The sequence below is a fragment of the Pelophylax lessonae genome, assembly GCF_965119305.1.
Source record: "Pelophylax lessonae genome assembly, chromosome: 4".
Classification (NCBI taxonomy): domain Eukaryota; kingdom Metazoa; phylum Chordata; class Amphibia; order Anura; family Ranidae; genus Pelophylax; species Pelophylax lessonae.
Window position 1 is genome coordinate 527,878,301 of NC_138771.1, and position 21,324 is coordinate 527,899,624.

The following is a 21,324-nucleotide window of genomic DNA, read 5'->3' on the forward strand; positions in this document are numbered from 1 at the left end:
TCGTTTTTTTCACCTAATTCGATTTTTAACCCTAACATTTGTGGTTAAAATTTTGGTTAACCCTTAATATTTTTTTCATAGTTTTTTTTTTATATTTTTTTTACTTTGTTGGTTTTTTTTAGTGCTGAATTAAAGAGCTGGGGGAATCACACTCTGGCATTCTCTCCCTGGGTGCAAGAGGACCTTGCCCCACCATTGGTAACAACCGAAATTTACAATACTTTTTACCATAAAAAAGGGCCACAAATCATTGCTTGAAATATTGAGCAGCAAAATAAAGTTATAAAATGAAAGTGTAGTTTTTGTGAACTGGAGAAATGCTGGGGCCCAATTTCAGTTAAAATTCCTCACCCCCCCCTAGGGCTGCAAAGAAAGAGTTAGAGGTGATGCAGATGGTCCAAAAAACACCAGATTGACATGCCTGTTTATAATGGTCTCTTTCATTTGTAATACATTTTTTGGATTCTTTTCCAAAAAAAAAAAAGAAAGAAAACCTAAAAGTGATAACATTGGTTAAAGCTGCCTTCTATGCTAGTTTCAGCTTTCATTGATGAGGAAGCACATAGCTGGGCATATGACAGGCATGTGAAGTTCTGGTACAAAAATTCTAAAACCCACTGAGTTCAGCACTTCTTAGAACTTTAAAACCTTCTTTTCTTTTCTTTTTTTTTTCTTTTTTTTTTTTTAGACCCCGTCATTCATTCCACCATGAGCCTTCAGGCCTCCATAAATCAGTCTCTCAAAAAAATTCAGCTCCTTCTTGTCCTTCGATAATTATGGTTGCCAGCCTTTACAAGCTGCCTATCAAGTAATGGCTTTTATCTGCGCCCACTCTGCGCGTCGAAAGGCCTGTCACTTTCTCCAGCCTGCCGCAGCTCAGACAGCAAGAGAAAGCTCATAGAGAAGCCCTGACAGCCTAAGCATGTTCTCCACCGCTCCCATCCATGCCAATTAATCTCTATTTCCCTTCACCCCATAAGACCTGGTCAACGTCTCCTATAGTTGCCACAGAAACAGCGTGCATCCCGCCACCTCCGAGTCAGGCTCAGGTCGCTTTTAGAGGGGTCATTCCATTTAGTCTTACCAAACCTGATGCTTAGAACACAAACCTTACTGTAGAGTCATGAATTAAACATGATATGACTTACTAGGAGCTGCATCTTCCTCTCTGCGGTGACCCAGGGGAGCACGTTGCAAGGCAAAATGTGATTTAATGAGGGGAACAAACAAGAGAAAAACATAAGCAAACTGGCTGCAAATTATAAACAGTTTTTTTTTTTATATATATATATATATATATATATTTCCGAATGACATTGCTGTTTTACAAGTAAAAAAAAAAAAGAAAAGTGAATGGCTCTCCTTGAATTTCACAGGGATTACATATTCTTTGTGTAATATGCTCTCACGCGATAATCCATCTTAATACTTATAGGAATAGTAGTAATTCGCCAGCACTGTCATGGGTTCCCACAGCCATCATATACAATCTTATCATTGTGCAGCACTACCTAAAGTTATAACCTTCTGGGGTTATTTTACTAAAACTGGAGAGTGCAAAATCTGTTGCAGCTGTTCATGGTAGCCAATCAGCTTCTAACTTCAGCTTGTTCAGTTAAGCTTTGACAATAAAACCTGGAAGCTGATTGGTTTCTATGCAGAGCTGCCCCTGATTGTGTACTCTCCAGTTTTAGTAAATCATTCTCTAAGTGTGTCTGATTCCAACAACAAAACAGCAAACCAAAAAAAAAACAAAAAACAAAACCAAAAACATTTTTTAAAGTGCCGCTTCACACTGATGCGGCTGCGGCGATCGCATGTAATGTCGGAGCGCACTGCTCCTTCATTACATGCGATCGGCTGTGCAGTGCGAGTTTAGCCATACACTTTGTATGGCTAAATTCACACCGCACCCGCAGCAAAGACACACAGGACCCTTTTTTGCAGCCGCATCAGGATCGGATCGCACAGCGGTTCACACTTGTGCGATCCGATCCTGTGCGAACTGCAAAATCGCACTGCGATATGCGATCAAACTGGGGGTGTCGTTAAGATTACATTGACACCCCCAGCGTATCGCATATGGCAGTGTGAACTGCCAGGGGGGCGTTTGCGATGCGGGAACAGGCTGCGAATTTGCAGCCTTCCCGCATCGCATAAGTGTGAACCTGCACTCAAAGCACAAACAGTGAAAGAATTTCCAGCATGGAGGTAATGTCACCAATATTGGTAAATAATAATAATATACCTTCACTGTGAAAGTATAATTACAAAAAGTCCAAAACATGTCTCTAAATCGTCTTCTACTGTTATCTTGATTACAATTCAAAACACCTCTTCCATGTTCCCCTTGTGTAAATCACACCATGCTCTTTATGCTCTTACCCTAAAGCGGAACTTCACCCTAAAGGGGAAGTTTTGCTTCATGCCTTCCTCCCCTCCTCCCCCACCAGAAGTTCTTCCCCCGCCTGCAATCTTCTGAGACACGTTGCAGGTCTCAGAAGGCTGCGGGACCATTAACAAAGCCCAGCGAGGCTCTCACAGTGAGCAGTCGGCTATGAAGCCACAAGGAATCACAGCCGGCTGCCCACAGTAAACATGCCGCTGCCGGGGACCAGAAGACCAGCAAAAAAGTGATGGATCCCACAACAGGTGAGTGTCCTTTTAATAAAAGTCAACACTTTGAATTTTTTATCCAAAAGGCTGAAGAACCGCTTTGACATTCTGACCCATATTTCATATCAGGTCAGGTCAAACAGGCTTTCCCCACCAGGGGGCAGAATACCTCATGATTCTTCCTCTTACTCTCCCAGGGATCCCAAGGAGGAAGAATCCTGACGTATTCTGCCCCCTGGTGGGGACATTTCGTTTGACCTACATGACATATGGGTCAGAATTTAAAGCTGGACTTCACCAAAAAAGGGAAAATTTGGCTCTTCCTTCTTTCTTTTTTTTTTTGAGGGGGGTACCTGATTTTGAAAGGTACCGACTTCTGGTCAGATTGCTGCAGTGATCTGAGAGGAAGTTCAACTCCCCCTCCTTCCCCTGCAGCCTTCTGGGACATATCATAGGTCCCAGAATACTGCTGGACCATGAATAAAGTGCAGTGCGACTTGCGCATACACAGTTAGAGGTCGGCTGTGAAGCCGCAAAGGCTTTACTGCCAGTTTCCCTTAGTGAAGATGGGGACCCCTGCAGCCAAAGCTAATTGAAGAATCGGCTTGGGTGAGGATAGCACTGGATGCCGGGGCCGTAAGTGTCCTTATATTAAAAGTCAACAGCTACAGTATTTTTAGCTTCTGACTTTTAATTTTTTGGGGGAGCTCCTTTTTACGGTGAGAGTATAAAGAGCACGGTGTAATTGACATGAGTGAAATATGGAAGAGGTATTTAAAATTATAATCGAGACAACAGTGGAACGCTATTAAAGTGGTAGTAAAATCACTATGTTTATTTTTACCTATAGATAAGCCTATAGGTACAGTAAATATCTCCTAAACATGCACTGTTTAGGAGATTTTTACTTTAGTAGCAGGTAGTGACGTACCCGTGCCATTCCTTCAGAGCTCTGTGCCATGGCTGTGACTCCCGCAAGCATGAACGGGAGTGACGTCATCGTGGCATGGCCATTCATACGGCCAAAGCCCACGAACCTGGAAGAAAGACCTGGTGAGGATGGAGGTGCCATGACCCATGACAGTGCGCTGCTAGAGAGCTTTGTTTTCAAGTAAGTCTGTCATAAAGTAAGTCTGTCATAAAGTAAGTCTGTCATAAGTCTCATAAAGGCATCACAGTGCTGCAAAAATACACAATGCACATTATGGTGTATGCATTACCTAAACGACATTAGGGGTAAATGAGCCCTTAAAGGAGACCTTAACCAAGGGAAACATGCTAGTTGCCTGACTGGCATGCTGATCCTTAGGAAAATGGAAAAATAGTGCTGGACCCATAGGGTTATCTTACTGGTATTTTTATCTCTAAGTGTTAATGTTGATGTAAATCATCTGGTTCCTGGGTAGGCAGCTTCTACACCCCAGAGGATCTCTATGGTCTCCTTGGCTTGTAGTGTAATGTAACAAAAATGTAAATTGAAGCACAACACCACTAATTCCAACAAAAGTCAGTGAGACAATTACAAATACTTCCCTGAATATTCCAAAAGGTATGCACACCAGAAACCAAACAAGCTCACACCTGATCTCTTTCTATTTTCCTACATCTTCATCTCCAATGGGGAGTCCTATGGGAACCATGAATCTACTTGACTGTTCATCCTGGTTTGGAAGTTCGTTAGGACTATTATATACACAATTGCATTTATATATGTATCTCCTGAGGAAGCGAGCATGGTCTCGCAAAACGCAAACATTTTACCTTATATACATTTACACCTTGGATTGTCAGTCATATTTTGATTTATAAAACGAGAGCTTATTCAGCGCTAAAATCTATAAGAATGTGTTAAGAGAGCAGCTGAACACCGGTATAGGTCAAGACTAACAAATCCCAAAATGGCATAAATACAAAAATGGTGCAGCGCTATAGATAAATGTAAAACTCATGAATTACTAAAAAGCAATGTCCATAACAATAAATAAATAGGAGAATGTCCTTGGAATTCACAGAGCCGAAGATAAACAAGGTAAGAGAGACCCGTGCTGTAAAGGATGAGTTTAGCACCAAATCATTTGTGACTCCACCACCACAGTAAGTGCCAGCCTCTCACCTCCATTAAATGACCACAAAGGCCATTGTGCTTAATGTCAGAATGCCTGATCGACTCCTGCAATCCCGATCTCATAAGCTTAAACCAGTCTGGATACCTCAGCAACTCAACGGCTCAGCGGTTTGAAATTCTTTTCTCATCAGCAGTATATAGCAGTCTTGGGACTTCTATCAGTGTCCAGCAGAGCGCTGGTTTAAGCTCTCTAAATGTCCAATGAGGCTATAGTCCAAATAGAGTTGTGCTCCCAAGCACCAAGGGGAACCCACCATCGAGGGAGATTTACAGCCCATAAGAGGGGGTCTTCTTACCCAGGAGAGGGGCTGAACCTGGGAAGTCCACAAGGAAGGATAACATATTTTTTTCAAGGTGTCCGGAGCGAGGACGAAAAAAAAAAAGCAGCATGGTCTCGCAAAACGCAAACATTTTACCATATATACATTTACACCTTGGATTGTCAGTCGTATTTTGATTTATGTAACTATGGAAACCCATGCATATATTTATGTACCTATGTCTACTAGAATTATTTCAATTGTATGTACCAAAGTGTTTACAATTTATACATTTTGTACATTTTATACCTTGTGGTTTGTGTTTTACAAAGTCCCTTGGGCTTTCTTCTTTTTTGTATTTTATTGGAATAAAGTTGTATCTGGACCCCTTAGCAGTGGTGAGGTGCTTCAGTTTTATTTTTATTTTTTTACACTACACTACAAGCCAGGAGACAGTGGAGATCCTCTGGGGTGTAGAATCTGCCTGCCTGGGAACAAGAATATTAACATCAACAATAATACTTTAGGAAAGCAAAAGCAATAAATAATTTTATGTGTCCAGCACTATTTTCCACTTTCCTCAACTGTTGGATTATCTTTACAGCCAGACAGCAAACATTTTTATAAGAAGGTTGTCAGTTTAGGGTGGAAATGGGCTTTAGGCTATTTGTACAGATTTTTGCTTTAGCCTGTTGTGCAACTCTTTATGCTTGACTGCAAGGTTATATACTAAATTCGATGCAGAGGTTTCACATTGCTCCTTCATTTTCCCAGAACTAGTAATGAGCCCAAGAGATGCACCTTCTATCTGAGGCCTTTCATACAGGTGATTTGATTTGAGATGACTGCTCTGGAGGTAGTGGAAGGTTCTATTTTACCCATATGCTGTATGAACATATTTGTGAATTGTACACATCTCCTTGATGGTAAGCTAACCTTGGGTTGTGTCGTACTTCAATTACCAGCATGTGACAGTCCCTGCTGTCAGTAGTCATTATAAGGCGACACTTCTCACCTGGGGCCGGTGAAGCATTCAATGGCTTTTCCTGTCTTCATTCCGGATTTTGTTGGCTATGACACAGGACAGAAAAACATTGGAGAGCTCAGCATCAGCCAAAGCAAATGTCAGATATAATTGGTGCAGAGGATGAGACAAATCGCCGGCGACATGCGGGAACCATATTAAGACGTGACCTTTATGTTACCTGCTAACTTTCACCACACGGAAAATCAGATTAGAATGGCTTCCTAAACAAAACATGTAGATTTTCTCTAAAACAACATTAAGGGTATCTTTCCAAAATGACGGGGCAAAACTAAATATAAACCTGAAAACAGATGTGACACTCCAGACATAAAATGTTCTGTGCGAAGTAAAGACTTTACAATGGCCTAAAGGGGTCTCCAAACTACGGCCCTCCAGTTGTTCTGGAACTACAATTCCCATCATGCCTAGTCATGTCTGTGAATGTCAGAGTTTTACAACGCCTCATAGGACATGTAGTTGCACAACAGCTGGAGAGCCATAGTTTGGAGATCCCAAAGGTCTGCGGCCATTCTGGGACCAGAGAATTATTTTACCGGCTGATCCAATATTCACTATATAGCCAAAATTTGTTGACCCTTATGAGCTTGCTGGACATCCCATTTCAAAACCATGGCCATTAATGTCTGTTTATTACAGGTCTATATATACAGTAGCACCAACATTTTACACAGTGCTTGTCATACTGTATATTGTACATTTATATCAGTCCCTGATTTAAAGAAGCCAACAATCTGACAAATCTCACATGCATGCATACTTCTGTCTTTAATTTTTAAAGCTTAACTGAACGAGCTGAAGATAGAAGCTCGTTGGTTGTCATGCACAGCTGCTCTAGATTCTGTCTGCACCAGACTTGAAAAATTCACCTTATTGAGTTTTACATTTCATACTCCTAACTACTGTAATCTATGTACATTACTCATATGTAATGAAACCATTTTATTTTTTTTAAGATGTTTGCTGAGGTTTGTATGTGTCTGTTAAGCCGGCAATACATGGGTTGAATTCCAAACAAATTTTCTTTCGTAAAATCGTAACTAACAATTTTCGCTCAAATTTCGTGCCATTGGCCAATTTTTTCTGTAGCAACCTGAGGTGAAATTGAAGGCTTGGTTGGTCAAATTTTAATATCAATGGGGGCACCATTGGATCACAAAATGATTCTGATTTTCGAAAGAAAATTTGTTGGGAATTTGACCCATGTAGGGCCTTCTATATTCTCTTACTTGTGGCACACTCATTAAATCATATTTTATGGGTAAAGGGACTGTGACTTGTGTGTTGTGAGTATAGGGGAAGCAGACTCAGCATGGAGTGTGGGAGGAACCAGAGAAGATGGAAAGAAACCCATACAAGCACAGAGAGAACATGGAAACTCTATGCAGGTAGTGTTGTGGTTGGAATTCAAACCAACTTCTTTTTTCAGCTATGTCAGTCTACACTTGGGAATGTGTGCCCATCTGTGAGGTCAGGTACACATGTTGGATGGGAAGACCTGACTCACAATTAATATTCCAATTCACCCCAAAGGTATTCAGTAGGGTTGAAGTTAGGGCCCTGTGCAGGACACTCAAGTTCCTGCACACAAAGCTGGTCAGACCATGTCTTTACAGAGCTGACTTTGTTCACATGAACTCATTTATTTGTAGAGGAATTCCAAGTTGGCCATATAGTGCACGGTTGAATTTTGAAAACCAGTTCATTAGAAGCCAACTTCTCATTTATTAAAGGCTTACTGAGTATATCAAGTAGAGATGTGGAAAGTACCATAACCCGTAGCAACCAAGCAGAATACTTTTTACTGAAGCCATGCTAGTACACATTATATTATTATTAATAATGAAGGACATAAGTTTTATTGCACTGTTTTTTTTTTTTTTTTAAATAAAGCCTTGAGAGCCGGTTCACATATATGCGATGACAGACATCGCATGTGATTTGCAGAGCGGTGCGGTCTGTGTGATGCAAATTCAACCATACAGATTGTATGGCTGAATTTGCATCGCATTTGGACAACTCGTACAGGAGCCTTTTTTGAGTCCGCACCAGAATCGGGCTGCATGGGTGTTCACACCTATGCAATTCGATTCATGTCTGAACTGACAGTTTGCACTGCGATATGCAAACTGATCTGGGGATGTTGTTAACTTTGCATTGAGATCCCCCGCAATTCGCATATGTCAGTGTGAAGTGCCTTTTTAGGTAAAAAAACCGGCGATTCTTCTACCGGAATCATGGTTGCCTTATTCAACCTGGAAACCGGGGGACTTTTAAAAGGGGTACCTCATAATGAATCGCTTAGGGACCACAAAGGGACGTTTTGGGCATTCCCACTCTTTTGCGACAAATCTGTCAAAATAGGCAGGAAACGGAAACATCTTTGTCGCCCTAGGCGGCTTGTGAGTGCCAAAGGGAACCGGTGCCTCCACCGCAGCTTCAGCTGCATCATCCATTTTTAAAGTCTCATGCACAGTCACAATAAGTGCGTCCACCAACGCCTTTTCTTGCGCGGCTACAGGAGTGGAGGAATCATCCCCACTATCTGAGAACCCAGAGAGCGTGGCCTAAGACCCCTCAGGGCGGGCCCCATTAGTGGCAGCCAGATCAGTTTTAGAATCTGAGAAGACAGATGAAGCAGGGGAAGGCGGGGCGCTTTTTACTACCCTGCCGCCCAAAAGCCACCTCCACCCGGGACACAAAGGACTCTAGGACCACTGTCAGTGCATCAATGGATGGTTGGGACCCGGAGAGCCCCGCAGGCTCTGAGAGGGGGTCAGGTGGGGAAGTGTGCTCCAAAGCCTCCATGAGGAATAAGGTTACCCCACTAAAATGCAAAAAGACACTGCCAAGGGACACCCCCACCATGCTAGTAACACCACCCAGTCGCCAGCAACAGAGCACCCCATGATCCCGCATGAGGAACCCACCAGACTCACCACTCCACCAGGCAGTCACCGGCGGCACCAGGATCAAAGCATTATTCATGTGAGGCATTCAGGAAGGAAAGAGGCCCAGGAGTCAGCACCAGGGGATAAGGAGGGGCTCCCACAGCTAGAAACACTGCCCAGAAGGCTCCACAGTATTAGTCGCCATTGATTTCAGTGCCAGACTAACGAAAAATGGCCACCGCGGCTACACAAACATGGCCACCAGCCTATACAGCAGATAGGCTACAACAAAATGGCGGCTCCACGAGGCTCCCAGGGACCCAGGATCAGTCCCAAGAACCCAGGCAAGACAAAGAACAGGAAAGGGGGGACATGACAGGAGCCCCCCCCATAAGGCACAGCCCCCCTCTGCAAGGCCTTTCGCCCGGTCGCCGACGGTGCACCCCCCTGCCCCAATCGCCGGTACAACACCCTGTCCCCACCCCAGGAGGTAGCCAGCCCACCATACAACCCCAGTATAGGTGGAGGGAGGCAGATGGGGGGGATAGATTTTCCACAGGACCATCAGACTCATAGAGGGGGCCTAATGGGAAGGAGGGGAAGGAGGGGGTCCGACCGTCCCAGGGAGGGGCCCATGTCCACCCCAAAACCCTCCAGGGGGAGAGGGGGGACATGTAGTCACCATACCAGGAACCAGGTGGGCACCGGTCCAGACAGAACCTCCTCATCATTGAAATGGGGGGCTGTCGGCTAGGAGGAACGCTGCGACACAGGCCGAGACCCGGTCGTATGCGACCTCGCGAGTTGTTTACTCGCAGGCCAGCCCATGTCCAGCGGGGCTATGTCATGGCCGACCTAGTGCTCGCTGGCCAGACTGGGGTGACCCCTGGATCTACATTATCCAGCATGTCGCCCAGTACGGCAGTTGTTTGTAGATCTCACAGGAAAAAAAAACTGAAGAAAAAAATCTATCTAAAAAGAAAAAAATTGCCAGGACCAGAGATCCCAGCAAGGAACAAGGTCCTTACTCCTGACTAGGCAGAAAAAAAATTGAGTACCTATAGCAGAGAGGGCGAGTTTACCTCCTGGGACTGTCCATAAACGTAGTCAAGTTCTTTTTCTGCCTAGTGTCCTACTCCTATAGGGGGCAGTATAACCCAATGGTCAAGAAGATCCGGAGCGGTGTCCATCAATGAACGAAAGAGAAATCAGTATGAAAGAAAAGCAGTGGTTACAGAAAAACACTTGTGGGTTTAACTAATCACTTGTGGGTTTAACTAATCATTGTATAATTTGTAGTGTATTTATACTTCATAGCCTGTATACCAGGAGGCATGGCAGGAGTTTGCCCTTACATACATTTTCCAGCAAGAGGTCCCTTTTTCTCCACTCAGAAAGGTGTACGTTTAGTAAACTGAGAAGTTTTCTCTCAGTTCAATTCTCGGCAGTTCTCAGAGAAAAAATATCTCCTCTGGCACCCAGTTTAGAAGGCGGAGAACTTCACTTCTCACAGGGTGATCAGAGGAGAAGTTTTTTCTCTGAGAACTGCCGTGATCTCTGTATAACTGGGTGGACTGCCTGTAATCTCACGAGATTTTGTGAGATTACAGGCACTGCTAAGTTTAAAAAGTGAAACTAAAGTTTAAAAGAACTCGTAATGACATGTTCTGACACATGAAAACATATATATACACACACATACACATGCACGGTATATATACATACAGTATATAAATATATATATATATACACATACACACACACACACATATATATATATATATATACACACATACATACAGTACATACATACATACATGCCAATCTGTATGCAATTGCACTGTGTGTTGGCAGATTGCATGCAGATTGTACACCAGACCACAGGCTATCGTTTGTGGTGTGTGGGTGTGGGGACAGTGGGAAGAGTGATCAACACAGGGGTTCTGGCTTGTAGGATAGCTGGAGGAATCCTAGTAGTGTGTGGTAATTGCTAGACTGCTCCCCAACCCTTAGAGTGCATCAGATTGTATGTAAGATTTGTATCTGCCTGTGTGTGGTCAGCCAGCTGGATTGGACTGGAGTCTCCCTCTAGTGGTGACCGAAGGCAGTGCAGGCTGTGAAAGTATTGCAACCAATCTAATTACTTAAGCCCCGTACACACGTACCGATCGTCGGCCGAACGATCGGCCGTCTTTTGTCCCCGGGCTGTCATGTCCGCTGAAAAGTGCAAAAGACTGCACACGAATTTTGTCCGCCGACTGCAGAAGTGATGTCATGTGATGGTTAACTTTCCGTGTGTTTTTTCTTTTATGAGCATGCCCAGTCTTGCAAATCTGCTGTCTGTCGGCCGAATTCTGTACTGACTGGCGAACAATTGGCCGTTCTGGTGTCGGCATACAAACATTTTAATGCTTGCACGACAGATTCTGTTCGGCCGAAAGTGCGCTGTCGGCTGTCGGAAGCATCATACTAACAAGCCTACATTTGGCCGATCGGTCGTCTGCCGAATCTTTTCTGCGACAATCGGTACGTGTGTACGAGCCTTTAGTAGGAATTTTCTTTATTTCCGTTATCCCCTTATACTGCCCAGTCACGATTCATCACGTCTCGTTTAGCTAGTCGCCGTGGGCGTGGTTGAATCGTGACAGATTGGTTTCCTCCCACACTCCAAAGACATGCTGGTAGGTTAATTGGATCCTGTATAAAAAATTGGCCCTGCTGTGTATGTATGTGAGTGATGCCTCGTACACGCGTACCGATCGTCGGCCGTAAATATTCAGCCGACGACCGATCGGCCGATTGTATGCTTGTTAGTATGATGCTTTCGACAGCCGACAGCGCATTTTCGGCCGAACAGAATCTGTCCTGCAGGCATTAAAATTTTTGTTGGCCAACACCAGAACGGCCGATTGTTCCCAGTCAGTACAGAATTCGGCCGACAAACAGCAGATTAGCAAGACTGGCCATGCTTAGAAAAGAAAAAACACAGGGAAAGTTATTCATCACATGACATCACTTCTGCAGTTGGCTGTTGTTGGCTGACAAAATTCATGTGCAGTCTTTTGCAGTTTTCAGCGGACAGGACAGCCCTGGACAAAAGACGGCCGATCGGTACATGTGTACGAGGCATTAGGGACCTTAGATTGTAAGCTCCTTGAGGGCAGGGACTGATGTGAATGTGCAATGTATATGTAAAGCGCTGCGTAAATTGACTGTGCTATATAAGTACCTGAAATAAAAAAAAATATATATATATATATACATACATACACACCAGTACATACAGTATATATATATATATATATATATATATATATACACACAGATATATATGTGATTGTATAGTTAATGTGTTTCTAACCTGCTGTTGATGTATATTTCACTGCAGGAGGGAGAGTTTTTACTTTCACTTTTGGGCACTGGGACATTCACAGCAGAGATCTCCTATTTCTTCCTGCTATCTCCACCTCTGAGCTGGAGAAGTAGGAAGAGGAGATCTTCAAAGAGAAGCACAGTGATAAGGTAACATCATGTGTTTCTAAACTGGCCGTTTCTATTGCAGTGAATGCAAGCCGTTTGTGTACTGAGATGAGAAGAGAAGACTATGTTCTCCACTACTCTTCTCAGTATTTTAAACCGGCAATGCTCTGAGACAAGCCGTGATCATCCAGATCTCGGCTTATCTCAGTTTACTAAACGTACACCAAAGTTGAGAGGTATGTTGATATGGTAGATATAAATAATACATATACTGTATAATAAAAACATAATTACCTCCACCACAATCACCTCTACAGAAACATCAGCGGGAAGAGATAGGTCAGGCCGGAAGTGTTTCCCCAAGGCAATCAGCAAGTGTAAGGTGGCCAGAAGGTCTTTGCTGTGGATCACTGTTTGGAAAAACACAAATAGATTAAACAAAATCACTGTTTACTGTATTTTTCAATTACCACACCTGGTATGCAATAGTAGCTCAGCTTTTAGGATGATGAGTTCTAAAAGCAATCTGCTACAATCTTACGATCTGTGTTGACATGATTTTGTTTGTGTCAAAACTGCTTCTCTCCCCATACAAGTCGATGGGAATGCAAACAAAGCTTGAAATAGGTTGATGTAGCCGAAGTTAACTTCAGATCAGAAGGAGATCAACTGCTGGCCTTCAGAAGGTGGTTAACTGATGGCCAGGAGGAGGTCAAGTACAGCTTAGAAGGAGATCAACTGCAGGACAGGAGGAGATCAACTACATGCCTAAAGGAGATCAACTGCTGGCCAGAAAGTGGTCAACTACACACCAGAAGGAGATCATCTACAGCTCAGAAGGAGGTCAACTGCTGGTCAGAAAGAGGTCAACTCCATTTCAGAAGGAGGTCAACTGCAGGTCAAATGTACCCATCAATAAACTGTGAATGATCTCAGAAGTATCTCATACTGATCTGAAATCCAAGCTGAATACACCAGAAGGCAACTGCATTTATTCATTGATGCAAGACTTAAAGAGGTTGTAAACTTGTTTAAAAATTTTTTTTTTTTTTACAACCTGCAAGAGAAAGACATAATGAGCTAGTATGCATCGCATACTAGCTCATTATGAAATACTTACCTTAGAACGAGCCCCCGCCGTGCCGCTCTCTTACCTGTATGACGGGCGACATGACATGTCGCTCGTCTTCCGGGATCGCGGCATCCGGTCATCTGATTGGCCGGAGCCGCGGTGACGTCACTCCCGCGCACGCGCGCGGGAGCCGACGGTCACGGCACGGGGCTCTGAAGGAACGGCACGATCAGCCGTTCCTTCAGAGCGCATGCGCCAGTGACGTCACTGGCTGCATTAAAGGTAAATATCTCCTAAACGGTACATGTTTAGGAGATATTTACAGTACCTATAGGTAAGCCTTATCATAGGCTTACCTATAGGTACAACTTCCTGAGGAGGGTTTACTTCCTCTTTAAGGCTCCATGTACACGGGGCGCTGGAAATGGTCGTTTAGGAGCAGTTGGGCGTTTTTTTCAGAAGTCCCTGAACCCATCTACATTTTATCTTATCTGTCCATGTACACCAGGTCATTTAAAGTCATTTGCAGGCAGTTGCGTTCAGGGACTTTTTTTAGAACGCAATAATTTGCGTTCGAACGTGTGTTTCCCGGCGTTTCAAATGCACAAACGCGTCCGAACGCATCTGAACGCGTCTGAACGCGTCTGAACGCGATGAACCGCGTTTAGCGTTCGCATTTTTCCATTTTAAAGGGGAATCATTTTTTTGACCTCTAGGAACGCTTCTAAACGCAAACGCCCGCAAATGCCGCTAAACGCCCGCTAAACGCGGGTACAAACGCAACCGAACGGACGTTTCAAACGTCCTAAAAATTCCAGCATTCAAAGGGACTTTTAACAACGTCCCGTGTACATGGAGCCTTAATGTGTTCCTCTGCAGAAAAGTAGGCCAAGGCAGACTGATCTGCCATTCGCTAAAGGGAAATACTTGGGGACTGGTTAGAGATTGTTACAGTCATTTAATACTGTGCTAATAAAACAGCAAACCTGTGTCATCTTTTTATAGCCTGGTATCATGGGAACATCTTGATTTTTTTTTACTTATTGGTAATACAGTAAACCCCCCTCCATTGTGGGGGTTACGTTCCGGACCCAGCCGCGAAAAGTGAAAGTCCGCGAAATAGAAAAACCCTATTAAAATGCATTGTAGGCATGTTTTTTTTACTGTCGCTGTACGTGTAAAAGGATTTTAAGGTCTTTAAACACACTTTTAAAACAATATAAACTCATTTAAACACATAAAAGATACTGAGAGACATAGCAAGAGCTATGGAAAACACAAAAATATTTCATTTTTAATGATTTATATAGTAAAATAACATTACAAAAAAAACCGCAATATACCGGGACCGCAAAAAACTGAACCGTGATGGAGCGGGGGTTTACTGTATTATTATTATTATTATTGTTGTCCAGACACTCATTTGCTTTACCAGTGCTGCCCAGTAACTTTGATACTACAAGCTCTCTGGGATGCTTGGCTGGACTGTACCTGACTGACACAGCAAGAACTGCAAACCAAAGGTGGCCCTTGACACCCTTATGATAAGCTCAGATCAGCTTGCAGTGGTGTCCTCAGAGCCATTTAGGGGAACTCACCCTCAACTTAAACTATGCATTTTCCATTCATACCTGTACATTTTCACCAGACAAGTTTTCCATTGAAATTAACAATTACAAATCTTACTGACGCACGATACTTGTGCCGACATGCATTATGACATGTGTTGAGGCCCATTGATTTTAATTGTAAATGCATCTAGCAAGAACAGAAAAATATGAATTGGTCCTTACCATTGCCCCTAACCTTTTGCCACAAAGACAATGGTGACCAAGAAAAAGTGATTGTAGAAAACTGGGACTGTTTGGCTAGAGTGCTTCTTTAATAGCCATAATTCAATTATTTTTTTTGGCCCCCATTTCACTGATAAAACTTTGTTTATTTTTATTTTTTCTATTTTTTCTTGCTTCCTAGAAAATTTCATCCACTAGACCTGATAAGGAATTCCTGCTGCTTTCCCAAGCCTTGCCTCTCAGGTATCTGATACAAACCGCGGCAATGAAAACAGAAATAAGTGGAAACAGTCTTAGCAGGAAATAAGTGATTTCGAAAACATTTCACAGCTCTATATTCAAATGCAGCAGGACTCACTTATCAAGAACATAAAAAGCAAAATAGTCCTCAGAAGAAAAATGTGACGGCTGAAACTGTTATAGTTTGCCAACTTATTCTGTCACCTTGAGAAGGGGGTCCTTCATGTCCCCAGAACATCAGTGGAACTCTGCACTTGAACTTTTTTGTTCTTAATTATTTGCATATATGACCTCAGTAAAGGATTGAGGTTTTATTTCACAGTATCACCAGGCGCCAGGCACCCCTTGCATAGCATGAAGGGTATGATGGTGGATTGATTGTTTATTGGTCAGATTTTTTATGTCTTTGTCCCTATTGGAGATTCTCCATGATTCTATGCCTGATAAAATAGTTGTTACCGGGACAGTTAAGTTGTATCAAATAGTTATGACTGTACATAGATTGAAATTTGTCTGGTTCCTGCTGAACCCGACAACTTTTGATCCATCTATGGCCAGCTTAAGTAAAAAGAGGTTCTCTACAATGGAGTTTGGAATAAAAATAAAAACGAACAGAGGTTCTGACCCTTCCCAACACTATCCAAAGATAACAGTTGCAAATAAAAAGTTTAGGTGGGATGCACTCTAATGATACCCTCCACATATCAGAAACATCAAATGTGAAACAAAAAAGCCTTTCTTAAAGGGAAGCACCATCCGTACTATTCATTAGTGTTTGTTTAGCTGATATTTTTGTCTTTCGTTCACAATATTTCCGAGCTGAAATTTGCTCTGGGCTGACGTAAAGGCAGCACGGTTGTCAGGGAAACTATAATTATCTGGAGTTCTATTGTACGATATCCCATGCTCTTTTTTTCTGCTGCGTGATGCGTCTGAGCTCCGATCCCATTACTGGGAGGACTGAGCCATCTGTTGATTGTAAACGTATTCATCTTTCCAGTAAAACGCGTTTATTTACATCGGCACCGGTTTTATGAGGGGCTTTCCCTAAACTGCGTTCATCGCACTACGTCATCATTTTATGGATTTTGTAAGGGCCTAAACACAATACTGCGTTGCTGTAAGGTGCACATTATTAACCACTTCAATACAGGGCACTTTTACCCCAATCCTGCCCAGGTCAATTTTCAGCTTTTTAGTACTATCGCGCTTTAAGGCCCCTTTCACACAAGTGGACCGTTCAGATCCAGACGTTTTTCAGGCGGATCAGAACGGATGCCCCATGCATCTCTATGGGGCATCGGATGTCAGTGGAGACATGTCTGCTGACATCCGAATTAATCAAAACCGGATGGATGGAAACCCTATTTTCCATCCGTCTGGCGGATCGGATGAGAACAGACAGACGGTCTGTTCTCATCCGATTCCCCCATAGAGAAGAATGGTGACCTGACAGCTCTGTCTCCGCACACAGGGCAGAGACAGAGCTGCCATCCGCCTGCTCAGCGGGGGATTGGCGGATCGATACCCGGCAGAGAAAAACGGAGTCCGCCGACGGACTACCGCGTGTGAAAGGGACCTAAAGGACAATGGCACGGTCATGGAACACTGCACCTCAACTAAATTTGTATCATTTTGTTCACACAAATATAGCCTTCTTTTTGTGGTATTTAATCACCACTGGGTTTTTTATTTTTGCTAAAAAAAAAAAAAAAAAAAAGACTGAAAATTTAAAAAAAATGTGTTTAACTTTATTTCTGTTACACAATTTCACAAATAAACAATTTTTCTTCATAGATTTAGCCCAAAATGTATTCTGCTACCTTTCTTTGGTGAAAATAACTCCCTGTTTTTGATCCGTTTTGCCACTATCCAGATGCCTTGCATAAAGAAAAAAATGCAGGATGTTTTACTTTGGTTGACTGCACTGGAACCCACTATACTGGTGTGAACTAGGGCCATTGGAATCCATGTTAAACACTGTCAATGCATTCTTTGATGCAGAATAAAAACGCACCAGACTGCATTTGGTGTGAACCAGACCTTAAAGTGGAGCTAAACTCCAGGATACTTACCACCCTTCAAAAGTCCCTGGCATCTTCTGTCCAGCTTCTTACGGGTGTGGGCTGCGGCCATTCCCATTGTCCTGCATGGGATGACGTCACTATGCGTGTCCACAGGACTGCAGTAATCCCAGGACACACGGGTGCTGTACCAGAATGTAGACTGAGTTGCATTTGCCAAGCTCAGTGTACATACCAAAAGATGACTGCGAGCAGACAGGTAGGTCTTTTATTGTAGAAGAGACATTGCATCAGTGGCAACCGGTCCATAGGGGCGCAGGGGCGCCATCCCCCCCAAGTTCCCAAAGTTAGTTTCCAAAAGAAGAAAGCTACTTTAACATGTTAAACTGTTAGTCATATGATATTTTTTTTTTAATAAATTGTTCATATGTGTCACATAATGTGTGTGCACTGTGCGGGGCGCCGGACTAATGGGTGTCCATACGGTCCGTAAATGTGAAGTGTGCATGTGATTCCAGACTGAGGCTCTAATTGGCTTGATACAGGTTGTCTTCGAAACCCTCCCATTTTTGATTTTAGCGAATCAATATTACGTCGCTTTTGGTTTCCTGCTTCTCGTTCCGTGGAGATGATACTGCTGGGGGAAAGTGCTGGGCAAAGTATTGCGGAGGGGGCAGCTATGGATTTATTTTGTCTGTGTGATCACAGCGATATTAACTATATGTGAGTGCGGACTAGAGAGATTTGTTTGCGTCTCCCAAACTTTTTTTTCAGCACCAGCCACCACTGCATTGCATGTCTCTTCTGCAATATAGAGCCTGTCTGCTCACAGTTTTCTAAAGTGGGCTTTTCATTTCACTTTAAATGCACTTTAAAAGGAACACAATTTTGTGCCCCCTATTAAAGTTCTGTTCAAGTACAAAGACTTACTCACTGTGTATAACACTATAGATGAGGCAAAGCAGCGAAACCCTCTGTTTTGCAAATAATATTTATTACAATGTCGTTCATTTCAAATTTTAAGACATTAAATATTTTATCCATTCCTCATAATTCTTTGAAAAAGAAAATACAATTTCACCTTCTGTTCCCTGTTTATTTCTGATACGGTTTAATGTGCCATATTTCTGGCACGGATATGGCTGCGGTAAATGAGCCAGTAATTAACGTGAGTTTATGTGGACATCTGCTGAATAACAATATAGTGTGTGAGTTTCTTTAAAGTACCAGCCTGGCACATGGCTTCTTAGAACAGTTATCAGAAAAATGGGAAGCCTTTACGTACAGTGAGGACAGTAAAACATGCCTTAGGATGGATTACTGCACTTACTAAAGAAGAAAAAAAAGGGGCTGCAGGCACTCCAATACAACAATATTGTTACTAACTTATATAATCCTTATATGTGCCACGCTCAGAAATTATAAAGTCAGATTCCTCACACTTGTATAGTAATTATTAAAGTGTAAGCACTTAAAAAAGTGCTGAGTGCATAAAGTAAACATCAAACCAATATGTTATGTATCATCGCATAAAAACCTATGCTATTCCTGGGTCGGAAGTCACCCTATTTACATTTAAAGATGATAGCTGTGTACTAGGGATGCACCGAAATGAAAATTTTGGACCGAAACCGAAACCGAAAATGCAGGATGCCCTTGGCCGAAAACCGAAACCGAAACCGAAAATGACTTTTTCCCCCAAAAATTTTTTTAAAATGGATAGAAGAGGGGCATACACCAAAAACAGGCAGCGACGTACACCTGTCGCTGCCACCCTGTCGCAGTATATGTACTGTGATGGGTTGGCAATAGGTTAATTTAATTACCAATGGTATTTGTATTATGCAGCATGAGGGGGTTAATGTATTGTCACTGCAGGTCACTCATCTATTAGTGACCGACCAGTGGCAGGTAATTAACCCCTTTGTGCTGCATTAGTGCAACCAGTGTTAATTAACACTGATACTGGTTGCACTAATGCAGCACAAAGGGGTTAATTACCTGCCTGGTCGGTCACTAATAGATGAGTGACCTGCAGTGACAATACATTAACCCCCTCATGCTGCATAATACTAATATCATTGGTAAGCTGCCTCAACTCCCCCCCATCTCCCCCCACTACCACTGCCTCAGCGTCCTCCTCCTCGGGTGTCCTGCATTCAAAAGTCCCGCCTCTGGCCGGCGGCACCGCCTCTCAATGACGTCCCTACTACGATCTGTGCATTATGAATGGACATACCAGGTCGGGGGGCGGGGCTAGGGGCTGCTATAGAGAGAACTAATGTGATTCTTCCCTGTCAGCTCAGCACGTCTATGTGTGAATGAGAACAGAACTGAGCTGACACCGGGGGGGGGGGGGGGCGGGCGGAGCGGCCGCTATTAGCTGTAACTATCTATGTGAGAGCCTTTTCTTCCTTGTCAGCGGAGATACATGCCTGTCAGTGAAGAGAAGCTCTCACATAGTTACAGCTAATAGCGGCTCATTTTCGGCCGATAATTTCGGTGGCCGAAATTTCGGTGCATCCCTAGTGTGTACACAAATGGAAAAGTGCTTAGTGCAAACTGTGAAAAGTAAGAAATGATAAAGTGCAAAATTAACAAGGAGCTGAATACTAATATTCTATCCAATGTGGGCGTCACTAAACATATCAATGAGTATTGACCACCTCCACAACTAGGAGACAGCTCACACAATAGCAATATGAATTTGGTGTTTCCACCAAGGCGATTGAAAATATATATTAAAGTGCAATTATATAATCAACTTAGTGAAGAAAAAGTGTGAGAATATTGGTCTCCTAGTGTATGTCCACCAAATACACCAAGTGTATTTCCAAGAGAAAGAACAGGTAAATCTCCACCAGTGTAGCTGCCACCACAATAGACTCAGGAGCGCTTACCGAAACATGTGGATTCTTTAATGTGAGAAGTCTTTGGAGAAGAAACGTACATCGGGTTAACGGTTACAGTGAACCTACCACCCTATTGCGCTTGTACCAACTGATTGTGATCACTATGTATTGCCGTTTTTCATCTTCTACACTGTAAGTTTTCTACTTTTAATAAATATACTTATACATGCGTTATTACACCATGTGGAGGCTTTCTTTTGTTTTCTGAGTACCCGAGTCCTAGGGAAAGGACGCATATCTGAGTGAATTTGGCTTACCAGAGGAGAAGGTTACCGGTGATGGTCGTTTCCTTTAACTTACTGCTTGCATGACTCTGTGCCAAAGGCATAAAGAGTCCACATGTTGCGGTAAGCGCTCCTGAGTCTATTGTGGTGGCAGCTACACTGGTGGAGATTTACCTGTTCTTTCCCTTGGAAATACACTTGGTGTATTTGGTGAACTTGGTGGACATACACTAGGAGACCAATGTTATCACTCTTTGGACACTTTTTCTTCACTAAGTTGATTATATAATTGCACTTTAATATAAGTTTTTAATTTGTCTTGGTGAAAACACCACATTCATATTGCTATTGTGTGAGCTGTCTCCTAGTTGTGGAGGTGGTCAATACTCATTGATATGTTTAGTGACCCCCACATTGGATAGAATATTAGTATTCAGCTCCTTGTAATTTTGTACTTTATTATTCCTTATTTTGCACAGTTTGCACTAAGCACTTTTCCATTTGTGTACAAACGTATCATCTTTAAATGTAAATAGGGTGACTTCCGACCCAGGAATAGCATAGGTTTTTATGCGATGATACATAACATATAGGTTTGATGTTTACTTTATGCACTCAGCACTTTTTTTAAGTGCTTACACT

At 42.9% G+C, this 21,324-nt stretch overlaps 1 protein-coding gene across 1 annotated transcript in view; it reads right to left on the reverse strand.

Annotated features, from left to right (window-relative positions):
- The window catches only part of PARVG (parvin gamma), a 66,378-nt gene that overhangs the window by 24,275 nt on the left and 20,779 nt on the right, over positions 1 to 21,324 (reverse strand). Inside the window, exons 6-8 of the mRNA XM_082254132.1 lie at positions 12,712 to 12,827; positions 6,017 to 6,072; positions 1,149 to 1,168 (exon numbers count right to left, since the gene is read on the reverse strand). Of these exons, the coding sequence (XP_082110258.1) occupies positions 1,149 to 1,168; positions 6,017 to 6,072; positions 12,712 to 12,827 (192 nt within the window). The remainder of the gene's footprint in view (positions 1 to 1,148; positions 1,169 to 6,016; positions 6,073 to 12,711; positions 12,828 to 21,324) is intronic.